Raw genomic sequence first — 14,083 nt, 5'->3', positions numbered from 1 at the left:
AACCGCCAATAAATTTAGAAGTTGTTATACTAATTATTTATCCCACACCAAACTATTCTTAATGCCTCTTGGCGAACCTAAGATCCCATAATATTTATTTATTTTAAGTAGCCTTATTATATCATTGTGATCATCCTAATGATGTTTTAGTTTTTAAAGAAGCCAGCTAAAAATATATATATATATATGTATAGCCAAGGGAGTGGCTGTTTTATACAGCTGGCGACCTATGTATATTACCCATCCGCAATAGTTTTAGAAAAATTAATTTTGTTTTGATGCAAAAACCGATTTTTAAAAATCGATATTTTGAAAAAAATAATTTTTTTACCAGTTTTTCCATTTTTGATAAGGGGGTACATCATCATTTTTTTGCAAAAATTTTAAAAACTAAAAAATGTTTAACTGAGATTGCCATTTGATTGGCAATTTAATGACGAATTATCCGATGAATGACATTCCATCTTTTGACGATTACTTCTCTGCGTTTTGATAGAAAAACGGATTTTTTAGGTGTTTTTTTTTTTAAGATTTTGGAGTCTTGTCAAAAACAAAATCCCAATGAAGTCCTCTTGTTGTAACTTGGCCAAAATTAGAAGTATATTCATAAGGGTGTCTGTTTTTTGAAGCTGGCGACCTATACTACCCATCCACAATAGTTTTAGAAAAATAAATTTTGGTTTGATGCCAAAATCGATTTTTAAAAATCGATTATCTGAAAAATTATTTGTTTGACCAGTTATTGCATTTTTGATAGGGGTACCCATCATCATTTTTTGCGAAAATTTGAAAAACTGAAGTGAGAATGCATTTGAATGGCAATTCAATGACGAATTCACCGATGTAGGTATGAAAATACATTGAAAAAATGCTAAAGAATTGTACGGGTACTTAAAAGTGATTTTTTATTACATTCTCATAAGATTATTACATCGATTTCATTGCATGACACCCATTCCACTCACATGCAGCATATCCCGCAATCATAATGTAGTCCTCGCTTTTTTGGAGCAGGTCAGGTCGGATTCGCCTCGCCCGTCCACCTTGACTCGAACTCGAGGCCCAGTTTCTGCTGCCAAAAAGTGGAAAAACCTGCGTGGACAGTGGCCCAAATTGCCGCGTGCCCATTAGCCAGGCAAATCTCTGGCCAATATTCGAGTGCACCGTTAGACAGACGATGGCGCTGCGGTCGAGGCTGCAGCTCAAGGCACCCAAAGCACCGGGCCAAATTAATTCATGTTTTGGCCAGGCCGTCGATGGCATATAGCATAGCGCATAGTGCATAGCGCATAGCGCATCATCGGAAAGGGGAAACAGGTTCGCTGGCTCGGGCCATCCGGCAAAATGGGTCAATCTCTAAGAACAAGTGTCGGGTTCTGATGCAGCCCACAAAAGATGAAGTTGGCCAATACATCTCAACTCCTTCTTGCCACGCCAAACTGGGCCAGGCGATCTGTTCTAGTTCGATTCGGGGGATTAAGCTGAAATGTTCCACAGTTGGTGGAGATCTTGGACATCCATTTACCGTAAACGGCCCTGCTCCTCGCATGCAATGACCCATTTCGAATCGGACTTTGTCAATCCCGAGTCGCCTGTCTGGCACCCAGGTGCTGAACTGGATTTGACAGCCATTGGGGGCATTTAAGAAGTATTCCACGACGGGATTACACTCGTTGAATAACTATTGGATGGAAAATGCCTCATTACGAACGCAAGTGGGTTGAGTAATCTCTAGTGTGTTAATCTGATGCATTGGCAGATGCTGCAAGACAGCTTGATTATATCATTATATCATTTATTTTAGCCATTTTCTATTGGGGTTATTGACTTGAGTTTTGCTAACAATTTGATATAATTTGAAATGTGACTTACAAATGAACCTTACTCTTTTATTTTTATTTAATATTTTGAGTAAGTGTTTAATCGCGTTTTTATGTAAAATTTTCAGGCCAGAAAAACTTTACGAATTTACATAAATCAAATCATTAAATCAGATAAATTTATAGTTAACCGCAAAATGATTTTTTAAAGCAGAAATCAAATTTTTCACTTCTATTCAATTGAATTGCATTGCCTTTCAATTTTTTTAGATTACCCTTTGATGCCCTATGATGTTAACCGCAAACTACCGAAGACAATATCTAAAATAACAACATATAAGGTATTTACGTAAGGACCACACCCCGAATACGCTCAGTTTGAGACAGATTAAATGAGGTATTTTCACAAAGATTTCCTGTGATTTTCGTCAAAATATGAATTCTTTTTTTGACTAAAGTCGACAAATATATTTTCAATGCAATCGATTAAAACCCGTTTAAGGTATGACACTGATAATCATATGTAATCTATTTACATTAAAGGTTTACAGATAAGCTTTGAGAGCCGTCGACAATTTGCGTTCACTGATTTTGAATTTAAGGAAATAAATAGCACAATGGTAAAGAAATATCAGTTGGCACCACACTAAATAGAAAAAGATTTCTGTCTTTGTCGCAGAAACATAAGGCGTCGATCTCACCCTGGGAAACACATCGGTAAGTATGAGAAAAATATGGGGAAAATAAATATCTATTGTTGTTTATTTTGTTTTGTCAAAGGCCGTCCAAAACTATAAGACATGTCGTGAAAAAAGACAACGTTGCAGCACTGCTAGCAAACTACGTGTTTTGTTTTTTAAGTGTGACCTCAAAGTATGCTAGAGAAATGGATACCTTCACATCAGCTTAGTGTAAAATGTAGAGCTGCTGAAAATAGAGACTCACGTCTCCCTGTAAAATAAGTATTTATCTAAGGCATTTGTTTTTTATTCAACACCTTGATAATATTTTTTTCCAAAACCATAAATTCGTACTTTCCAAATTATATTTAGAAAAATATACAATGTTATTTCTTAAGAATAGAGACAATGCTGGTATTAATGTAAACAGTTTTAACATATTTTTGGTCGATTACGATTAAAGATTTTATACACTTCGTTTTACGTATTTGGTTTAAGTGAGTACCTATTCCTAAACATGGAACTTGGTGGCAGGGTGCGACTTTATTCGAATTTACCTCGTTGTTTGGGGCCAAATGACGTTACTAAAATACTAACAGTTGCAGTTATTGATTGGTTCGATTTCATGTTAGTCCCGGATTCTCTCTTTAAATTTGCATAGCTAACTAAGTCTAGATAATTACAGAATTACAGGCTCCTAAGATCGCGTAGGTAGTAGCATCGCAGACAGGGCGATCATCGATAGACCTAGGAGTAACAGAGGCCCCGTGGTGGAGCCACCACTTCCTCCGCCCGTCGCCGAGCGGTATTCGTCCTCCGGCAGATACTCCCGGATGTGGCGCGTCTGGTTCATCATCCAGTAGAAGGCGCGCATGTTGCCCAGTCGCTTCAGCTCGTCGCCGATGTCGTTCCGGATCTTGGCATTGTACTCGTTGAGCAGGCGCTTCTCCGCGGCACTGAGCAGCGTACTGTCGATCAACTTGGGCTCGTAGGGCACCATCGTGACGTCCTGGAATGCAAGGAAGTGTGCGCCGCTGGGATGCGTGTGTCCGGTGTCCACCACCTCGAGCACGTTTTTAAGGCGGACCCCGAAGTCGTCGCGCTTGTAGTATCCCGACTCTACACAAAAAAATGGAAATGGGTTAATGTCACTGAAACGTTTTATTACTGCTTCTTTCCCATTTTTTAAGAATTTTTTTCAAATTTGTGTTTAGTAAAAAGATTAAAAACCACAACAACCAGACTAAATAGACATACAAATTTAAGCAAAACGTTGTAACTTAAATCAAATAATTTTAACATGAATACACAAGACTGTGTACAAATCAGTTAGAAATGTTTTTTAAATCTTTAAATTTTAAATTGTTGTGAAAATTACTTTTATTTACAGAGCCTTCCTTGTATAAAAAAAAAATTTTACTTTCTTAAACAAAATTTATATTAATTTTCTTGGTAAATTTCAAACAAATTGTTAAATAATTTCTCAGTTTAAAATACTGTCTTTAAGAAGTTGTTTATATATAAAATTAAAAAAAAAAACTTACATTCAAAATTAAAAATTAATATATGAGAAAAATGATTATTTGGAAAATATTTATATTAAATTACATTTTCAAAATTTGTATTAGAAATGTATTCCTTCAAAAAACAAACAGTGGCAGTTCCTTAAACACAACTCTAACAACTCACCGCTGGAGAAGAAGTAGCCCTGCTTGAAGTGAAAGTTGCTGTTCTTGCCATAGGCAACTGATATGGGAGCTGTTTTGGGGGTAAACCTTTTTTATAAAGATCCAACAGTAAAAACAATCTGCTACTCACGCTCCTCCACGGAGCCAAAGGATCCAATGCCATGGCCCGTGGCCTGCGGGTAGTCCGTCATCTCCTTCCACACCATGCTGCGCACCAGGGCGTCCACCTCGGAGGGCTTTAGGTCGGCGGGGAACTTGAGCTGCGTCAGGTGCAGGATTCCGGCCAGCACATTCGTGTAGGCCTTCTTCATCTCGTGCGTGGGTTCGCCAAAAATGAAGGTGCGCGACACGTCGGTGGTGCCCTCCAGATACTGGCCCCCGGACTCAATGACCAGCAGGCTCTGGTCGGAGACCTCGATGTTGGTCACGTTGCTGGAGATGTAGTAGGGCAGGGCGGAGTGCTCACCGTAGGCCACCACCGTGCGCAGGGACAAGCCCTTGGCGTGCTTCTGCGACAGGCGCCACAGCTCCACCTCGTACCTGATCTTCTCCTCGGTCCACTGCTCCGTGTGGAACCTGGTCTCCATGTTGCTCATGGCCTCGCAAATAGCGGCCCCATCCCGGATGTGTGCCTTCCGCATGCCGGCCTGTTCATCGGAGTTCTTCTGCGCCCGCATGAAGATGATGGGCGAGATCTCGAAGACCACAATCTTGCCCGGCATCGAGGAGTATATGGCCTCCGAGGCTCCAAGATCCTGCACACAAGGGGCGGAGACCAGGACGCGCTTCCAGATCTGAGCATAGGTGCGGATGTCGCTCCAGATCTGATTGTACTCCTTAATCCTGTGGGGAAAACATTGTAATATTACTACTGCTTTGCTCAGACTTTTATATGCTTACTTTACACAATCTTCATTAAAGCAGTCTGTGCGCAGATGGAGGTCTATACCCAAACTGATCTTGGTGTGGTCCACATAAAAGAATATGTCATCCTGGCTGACAATGGCATATGACTGTTGAAGGAAGCGAAATTAGAAACAGAAGTTAAATTAAGGGGATATGCATATACAGTTAGATTTTTAAAAGAATTTCTTTTTTTTTTATTTTATTTTCCTTATGATATATATTTAAGAATAAACAAGGAAAATTCCATGTCGTTTTGGTAAATATTTTCGAAGTTACACGCAAATTTTAAAAGTCGTTTCAGAGTTTTTAAAAGTACAAGTTCAAACTTTTAACCCGTTTGTATCAAACTGGTGTTTTTAAAGTCGGTGACCAATATAACTCGAAAACGGCTTAGCCCATTAGTTTCAAACTTTAATACGAGCTTCTTAAATGTATTTATTTGTAATTAATCGAAATTTTTCCTCACCGGTATAAAATCCTTTTTTTATAAACCATTTAAATCTGAAATTTGGTAAAAAAAAAATATTTTTTTTATTTTGCGAAACCGTTTTTTTGTTAATAGAATTTATTTTTCTTATTTATTCGATTAATTACTGGATTTAACATTACTTTAACGAAATATGTTGGTTTTTTTAATTTCGGAAGATCAAGTTCAGATATATAGTGATCTCCGCAAAACTAATATTTTGAGAGGAGCTCCCGGAGATCAGCTAAAGATCCTTTCCAAATAAATATTTTTCCTGATACTTAAAAAACAACTAAAAGATACCTTATTATATGAAAAAGTTTTTATATCAATAAATATAAAAGTTATCTCAAAAAATTTCTGAAAAAAATCGTTTTTTTAAGGCTTTCTAACAGTATATAACCCCTAAGAAAATGTAAACCCACCTTAACCACCGGCGTGTAGGGAATATCCGTACCCCGGATATTGAGCAGATAGGCAATCTCAGTGAGCGAGGTGACCACCATGGCATCGCAGCCCAGCTGCGCCAGTCGCCTCCGCAGCTCCTTGACCTTGTCCTGCCAATACTCGCCGGCGAACTGCTTCGAGTGCACCTGAATCACCTGGTTCTTGGGCGCCTCCGGTCGCTCGTGGCCCCAAATGTGGTCCACCAGATTGGTGTTGATCTTGACCAGCTTGAGGAACTTGTCGTCCAGCTCGCGCTCCCACTGCATCCACAGGGAGTGGGGCACCAGGTGCGGATCGGCGCCCACCCGCTTGTCGATGTGCACATGGCTGCCCAGCCAGTCGGCCACCGTGACATTGCCACTGGTCAGGTAGATCTCCCAGTCGCACTCGAGCTCCCCGTCCGCCTGCTGGGCATAGCGGTGCTCCAGCCAGATGGCTGCTCCATTGCTGGTGACGGCTGCAAAGGCACGCACTCCACTGTACCCGGAGAGGTACCTCAGGCGCTGATCACGCACCGCCACCTCCTGGTTGAGATGCTCGTCCGTGGAGGGCAGTATGTAGCCGTGGATCTCGGGCCCCTGCAGCGTGGCTCTGATCTTCATTTGCTGGCGCATCGCCAGCAGGCGATTGTGATAGGCACTCATGGGCTGGATCTGCAAGTTCCGGATGGGTGAATAAAGACATTGGCATACTCAGGGCATCCACACTCACATGTTTGCCCTTGCGGTACTGGCAGATCTCCCGGTGATAGCCTTTAGGCTTCTCCGCGGCCACGAAGCCCACCACTGCATACAACAATCCAGCAAGGCCATAAAAAACGAAACGAAACGAAATATTTGCAGGTCGTAAAAGATGTTGATAAATAAAATTTAAATTGCGGCCATTAGTATGCGAATTCGTTATGCTTATTTATTAATGGCCAAACTAGTGGTCCGAAAATAGCATCAAGTGCGTCACGGTAGCCGTACAAATTTCCCACGCTCGTTAAACGGCCATGCGACGCGGTCTCCTCATTTGCAAGACTTTTACCACATATTCGCCCCAGTGACAGGCTGAGAATTCGTTTGAATTTCACTTTCAATGGACCACCTGCTTCCACCTACCGCCCAAGTTGAGTCAACGCTGCGTATGCGTAATGGAAGTCAGCTCCATTTGGCGTGGGCATCTGATTGAACCATATAGCATAGCGATTGGGATGTCACAGCATCGAGACAAGTGAGTGAATGAGTGTCAGCATTTTGGCTAGCTTTTCAAGCACGATTTGTCAAAGTCTTGTGAAAATAATCAAAAAATAACAGATGCGAATGTTTACCACAAGGACCGAGGCATGGGTATATATGAATTGATTTATTTCGGCAAAACCGGCGACATGGTAGGCCAAAAAAAAACACACACACATTCATTGGTAGGCATAAATGTTTTGGAATACATCTGGCCACATAAACTAATAAAAGATGAAATGTTATTAAGAGACCTTTGAATATTTGTACTTTATAGTTTTCAATTACAATAAAATTCTTTCAAGAGTATTGTAGCTTCGACTTGATCAAATTATTTTCTTGTTTATCATTCGACTTTTGTTTAAGTAAAAATATTAGGGAATTCATTTTCTTGTTAACAGCCACATACTCAGCTCTTCGAATTTAAGTTGATGTGATTTAAAAGAAACCACATAAATGAAATGACGGGCAAACATCCAGCTGACACAGCTGACTTTGCAGTTGTAAAAATAAACATTATGCCATTTGGCCAGAGATTTGGCGATCGCATACTTTCGTGACGCACTGTGTGGAATTCTAATCGAAGGCCGCAATGGCGGGGGGTTAGAAGGCATTCAAGTTCCTAGGGCCATGTGCGAAACGTTCTTCGTTTACACAGCTGGCCAAAAATACCGATAAATCGATCAAAAGTCCATAAAATCAGCATCTTGGCCTGCCTTTAAATAACATAGTAATAGGTGGTCGTACTCACCCAGCAAGATGCTCAGCGCCAAGCGCCAAATCCATTTGGCTGTCGTCATTGTTTTTATTTGCACTTAAAATTTCCCGCGATGTACTAGCCGAAAGCGAGCGAACTGTTTGTGTTTGCCCGAATTGGCTCTTCCTGCCTTCTGTACTTTTGCGAATTTTCTGAGTTTCTTTCTTTTCTTTTTTTTTTTTGGGAGTAAACAAATCAAACGGTTGCAATTAATGATCTGAGTAAGTGGACGATCGGCGCGAAGGGGGGAAGGGGGTTGGTGCTAAATGTTAAGACATCTTTAATGGGTATTTTCCTGAGCGATGCACTTTTCCGGTTAATGACCGGAACGTGGAACGTGAAACGTGGCACATGTTGCACCTATATCTATACCTATTTGCTGTCCGGGGCGGAGTCGCATGTGCCAATCCAAAGGGTGATGGCCTCACCCAGCGCTTTCTTCTAATTGATATGCCGTGCACTGTCTGACCAACTTCTAGTCCCTGGGGTAATAACTCATCTGCCGGCGACACATAGTACGTATAAATAGCCATGATATCAGCCCGCTTAGGAATTTATAACTTCCGCTACTCGCGGGCCGCTTTTGAATTAGGTTTTTGGCTTTTTTGGAGATCACCAATTTGGCAACTATTCTGTTTCGGCTTGTGTTCTATAGCCAAACAAAATGTATAATTGCTGATTTAATTAGCCATGCGTTAAGCTAAAGCCCGACCCGAACGAATCAGACATATCATGCTGGAAATGAGCAGCTAAAACCAGAAAGTGTGGGTGCGATTTCCCATGTTCCCTTATTGAGCACCTCAAAGGGCAGTGGTTCGAAACTGGTTGACGATCGCGCAGATGGCACACAAATTGAAAGCGATTGAGGAATATCCCAAAATTTTGCTAAGCTGTCAATCAAAAAAAAACTTTATTTGTTTGCTCAATTGCTTGGCAAAGCTATTTTCATTAACATATTTGCAAGTGACCAAGAAATAGTTTTTATTTCCATGTCGTTTCACTTATTTCATTTCCAATTGAGCGATTTGAAAAACAATTTAGCCGCCTGGGCGTTACTCGACCATTAGAGGTAATTTGTTGCTGCTACCATTGTTCGCGCTGCCTTTTCATTGTCGTGGTATTGGCGACAGATATGGCGAATCAAACGCCCCACATCCCATTCACAAATGGCACAGCCCAGCCATCGCAATGAATATGGCTTGCGAAAGGCCATTGAAAGGCATCGGAAATAATAGCATTAAATAAAAGCTAAGCAAATTCGCCAACTCGTGGGCGCCGAGTATTGAACATTGAGCGGCGCTGTGAAAGTGGCAAGTGTCCCTGTAATCCGCCTCCGGCTGGCAATTATACGCTTGACTTTGGCACCAAAACAAGATGATGCTCTAGTTATCGCAGTGCTTGTGTATCTATTTGCATGTGCAGTGCTGCAGCATGCTGCCAAGTCGCAAATGACAGAGTGGATTCGGAATAGGGCCCATAATAATGTGCGCCCAGTGCCAACTGGCAACTCAGATCTCTGTTATATCACTGGTGCTGTTCTGGTGGCGCTGCGAAAAAATAAAAACTGGATCTGGATGCAACACCTGCCCGCGAGTTATATTCGGCCTTTTGTTTACGCTTCTAATTGGGTAACATTTGTGAATTGGGAGCGAGGTGGTCTCATTTGTTTTCATCTCATCGCCGCCAAACAAATGCACCGCCTTTCAATTCGGTTTCACTGCCGTCGCGGTCACGGCAAGAAGCCGCTGACTCACACAGGGAACCTGGTTGGGCGGTGTTGCCAAAAAAAAAAAATACAAGCACCCCCCGCCAGCATACACATAGATCGGGCTGTTTGTGCTGTTTTAGTGGGCTATATGTCAGGGTGGGGGCTATCAAAATTGAATTGAATTTTGCGCCAATGCGCCACCTTGAGCGTCACCGAGCGCCAGAAACCCATTTCAAAAGAATATTTCACACTGCACACACTTCGTGGCCCACTGCGCGTATGGGTGACGTGCTGACAGCGTTGCGTATACGCAGCGTATATCACTAAGTTTGCACAGCCGTCCGAAATAGCAGCGGAATTTCAGAATTTCAGAATCTATCTACCTTTGGCGGCTTCACATACACTCTCACTCTTTTTTACTTTATTAACCGAAGGAGAAGCGAATCCAAGCGAACCGCACGCGTGTAAAGCAACAAGCAAACTGAAAAACTTTTTGATGTTGCTATTTTGTTTTTTCCAAATGTGTGGCAGATGAAAAAGCGCTGCTGGCACACACCCACAGCGCGAGCGAGTGAGCAGGCGAGCAATAGAGAGAGAGAGAGAGAGAGAGAGAGTGTGAGAGAGAGGGCATGCATGCATAGACTGTTTAATCGGGAAAATAATGGCTTGGCGGCGGCAAAGGAAAAGCGGAACAGCTGAGCGAAAGGCGCGTGAGCGGGAGCTTTAGACGCTTAGACGCTCGCCAGACAGAAAACACGCCGGAAGAAAATGGGAAAAGTCTCCTCTTCTCTATCGCTGCAGCACAGTGGTCGCTCGTCCGTGGACTGCAACTGCAACTGCAATTGCAACGGCAACTGCAACATAATCCCGATCCCGGCCATAACAATGGACTTGTGGCAACTTTGTGCGGCTTACATTTCAGCGCGCCAAGTCGAGCAGACAATGACGTCGTTTCCGATTTGAGCTCCATGGAGTTCGAGCTCCAGTTTGAGTTTTGCAATTGACTTCGCGGGAATCGAGAAAACGATGCTGTCAATTGGTATTTTATTGCTTTTAAATTGATTGTCTAGTGGCGGGGCGGCAGAAACCGAAGACCACTGTGCGGGCCCTCTTGCATAATGCCGCGTAAACAAATATATATCCGATTGGACGAGCTCTTAATCTCAAAATCGTTTTGTTTATTTCATTCGGCCACGCAGCAAGCAGAGTGAAATACTCTGCTCATTAAGCTCATTTACACAGAGACAGGCACTCAGTTTTCCGATGAAAAGCGGAGCATTTGCCTTCTTAAATTATGGGAGTGCCGACTGGCGGGTGGGAGTTCAACATGCTCTTATTTATTATGTTGCAAGCTCGCGGCAATCTAGCCGCTCTCTGCCACTCGGCGTTCGGATCGGCCCGCTCTCGATTTATTATTAACTAATTAAGAATCGACTTTGAAGCCTGCCGCCCGCACTGACCAAGTGGCAAATGAGCTTTTGATCAATACGCCTGACAAGCAATTAGGCGTACGGTTGCCCTGGGTGAGTGACTTGTATGTACTTCTCCAGTAAATCATTTCTGGTTAACCTTTACCAAGTCTAATCTTGACTGTGCTTTGGCATGACAACAATAACGCTTTTGCTTATACACAAATAATATATATCACTAATGCATAATGCAACAGTTTTCCGATGGTTATTTATACCTTAACTGCGGTTAGTAGCTATCTGAATGATTATACTGTGTGAGTGACGCTCAACTAGCAAAAGAAACTTGTTTTTTGGGGCTTCAATCAACTATGTTAGCGGTTCCGACATAAATCCTTCTGCACATTTTATTTACCACCTAAACAACAAATGCCTATCACTTTAAACCACGTTTACTCAGCCAAACCCTTGCTAAAATGCAGAGAATATGTACATGTTTTGTTAACAGACAAAGCGCTTCTAAGCCGCCGTAATTTTTCTTAAATCTCGAACTGTGTCGAGCTAATTTCATTTTGGGTTTAATATACAACACCATAACTTTGCTACACAGATAAGTATGATATGATTAGTAATTTCAGTGCTGAGGCTCGCCAAAGATCTCATCGAATCAACCATGTGGCAGAATTTCATGGAAAGAAACACCTCTCAATGACGTTACAATATTATAGAAAATTCCTTATACCATGTTTTGTGACAAAAAAAAGGACTAAACAAATATACTTTTTAAAATTCGAATTTATTCTCCAATTTTGAGTATTTTAGTTTGTTGTAAACATTTTTTAGGTCAATTTTGTCAACAATTCATAAATATATATTTTTGATCGGTTCATGGTTTTAAGTAAACTAGCCCCCTAGTCTACTTGTAGATCATAATTAAATATTAATTGAGATTTTATTATATAAGGTATTAATTTACATTTTCATTTTTTTTCAGTAAATCTTACAACTTTATTTTTCATTTTGTTTTCTTTTTTCTTACTTTTTGTAAACTGGCTAAAGTTGTTTTTCACCAGTAGTACGTATTGCGACAGGCTCAGCTCTGATAATCTTGAATGTAGCAGTTTTTCATTCACATTTTGCTTATCCTGCAAATCAGAAACTTCTTTACCATCTTTTATGTCTTCTGCATATGACATGAATTGGTCAAAATAACGATCGGCGATCTGCAGCTGATACAGGTACTCTTTAAATTGTTGAAATGATATGTAACGCATATTTGGGCACAACGGGCTTACGACATGGTGGTATCCACATTTACTATCACGTACCCATTTGCGAGGGTTGATCAGCTTCAACTGGTTATACTCTATGCTTTCTAGAAGATATTTGGAGTCTTTGTGGGAGGTCATTATTAAACTGCTGTAGAACACTCCATCCTGAATGAGGCGTGTAAGACCGGGTAGCTGAGCAAACACATTCAGAATTGGTCCGAAAGAACCTACTTTGTTTCGTTCCCGGGACTTAAACTTGCTTAACATTGTGGGTGGCAAGTAACCGAAACGAATGTTTTTTAAAATTTTATGAGTGCTCGAACTGCGCTTTGGCCATAAATGATTGAGCCACATCAATGCGCTGTACAGAACCTGCATAAAAAACAGTATTTAGTATTTACTAAGTATATGAGTTAAAAAGGACTACCTCCATTTCCGAGTTGACTGCCAGGCTATTTGATTGCAGTATGCCGCACACCTGCCGTTCACTGAGGCCCAGAAATTCCCGGCTTGAGGCCACTCTCAACATTGATTTGGAGAGGCGTCCTGCCAGCAGGTCGTGAATTTTCGCTAGTTCGTGGGCATTGCGTCCTTGGTACATCAAGCCAAAGGCTGAGAACTCGTCAAACAGCTCACTATTCAGAATTTGCCAGCAACTGTCGATCAAATCAGGGATTTTCAGATAATACGCAGCTCTCATGACGTCGATGAAGTTAGAGGGGTCCAAGTCGGCATGTTCGGAAACCATCCATTGGTAGGCCTCGCTAAAACCCTTTGCGGTCAGCTGCGGCGTGTTAATAAACATGCAGTTACTGTCCAATTCTTTTACCATCCGCTTTGAGTAAATACAAAGTACAAGGGAGTGGCAAATGAACGAATGGCCCTTGACGGTGACGGCCACATCTGCATACTTATTCGACTGAACATGCTCCATCAAAACATCCAGAGGCGGCTTAGAGTGTCCCAGTACAAGAATATCGTTTTTTCCTGCTTTCTGCTCATCATAATCAATTAACCGGGTTGCTCCTCTTGCAAACAACTCAAACGCCCCATGAAGCCTCCTTCGCAATACCATAAAAAATTAATGTTTAATAACAAACCATTTTCAGTTGCTAACAGATATAACTATCTTACTTCGAAAACGATGCTGGGTTTGGTTGGGTTGAACCCTTAGTTAAATAGGGGCGGTGTTTATCCATCCTTAAAGCTTTAGTTCTTAATAGAAAGGAATTTTTTCTAATATGTGGGAAGTACAGTGCATGACTCACTATGTATGAAATTTAGGATCTCAAATCGGTTACAGAGTTGGAAAAGCTCAATGCTTTTTATAAATTATAAAAACAACATTTTAAATAATTATTTTCTTAAGAAGAAAAATCATGTTAACTGGTAAACAACTAATCCATTCTTGTTATAAGTAACTCCCATTGTTCAACAAATTTTTGGTTAATTATTTTATTCACAAAAAACCGAGAATAGAGTCGAAATTTTCTTTTTGAAGCTTTAAAAAATCAATCAAATTCTAATGCCATTTTGGATATCTGAAGATCTGAAGCAGAATAATGCATTTTTTTGGTGACCTAGTGTATCCTTTTTATCCTGATCATCAATTTCAATTTGTTTTATAACTTTTAAAGTGTAAAAATATCTAAATAAGAATCAATTAAAGCATGATCTGGACTATCTTGTTCTGGTATAATTCTGAATTAAA

General features: G+C 41.1%; 2 protein-coding genes across 6 annotated transcripts; both read right to left on the bottom strand.

Annotated features, from left to right (window-relative positions):
* Positions 1–2,847: 2,847 nt before the first annotated feature.
* Positions 2,848–10,181, bottom strand: LOC128265612 (uncharacterized). 5 transcript variants are annotated; one of them, XM_053001786.1, is made up of 9 exons: positions 10,076–10,172; positions 8,357–8,483; positions 7,979–8,153; positions 6,719–6,792; positions 5,986–6,660; positions 5,089–5,201; positions 4,319–5,031; positions 4,190–4,258; positions 2,848–3,619 (listed from the first exon to the last, which is right to left on the bottom strand). In XM_053001786.1, the coding sequence occupies exons 3-9, from the start codon at positions 8,025–8,027 to the stop codon at positions 3,198–3,200; spliced, it is 2,115 nt and encodes a 704-aa protein (XP_052857746.1). In that variant the 5' UTR covers positions 8,028–8,153; positions 8,357–8,483; positions 10,076–10,172; the 3' UTR covers positions 2,848–3,197. The 5 variants fall into 5 exon arrangements, with proteins under 5 accessions (XP_052857746.1, XP_052857737.1, XP_052857754.1 ...); XM_053001777.1 differs by lacking the exon at positions 8,357–8,483 and having other exon boundaries at positions 10,076–10,181; XM_053001794.1 differs by lacking the exon at positions 8,357–8,483 and having other exon boundaries at positions 10,095–10,158.
* A 1,831-nt stretch (positions 10,182–12,012) lies between these two features.
* On the bottom strand, positions 12,013–14,066 carry LOC128252391 (uncharacterized). Its single transcript, XM_052980067.1, has 4 exons — positions 13,507–14,066; positions 12,800–13,433; positions 12,096–12,744; positions 12,013–12,017 (listed from the first exon to the last, which is right to left on the bottom strand). Exons 1-4 carry the CDS (start codon positions 13,569–13,571, stop codon positions 12,013–12,015), a joined length of 1,353 nt encoding a protein of 450 aa, XP_052836027.1. The 5' UTR covers positions 13,572–14,066.
* Positions 14,067–14,083: the final 17 nt, after the last annotated feature.

The sequence above is a fragment of the Drosophila gunungcola genome, chromosome 3R, assembly GCF_025200985.1.
Source record: "Drosophila gunungcola strain Sukarami chromosome 3R, Dgunungcola_SK_2, whole genome shotgun sequence".
Classification (NCBI taxonomy): domain Eukaryota; kingdom Metazoa; phylum Arthropoda; class Insecta; order Diptera; family Drosophilidae; genus Drosophila; species Drosophila gunungcola.
The sequence above is the reverse complement of the archived record's forward strand: the minus strand, read 5'-3'. Positions and strand labels throughout refer to the sequence as shown.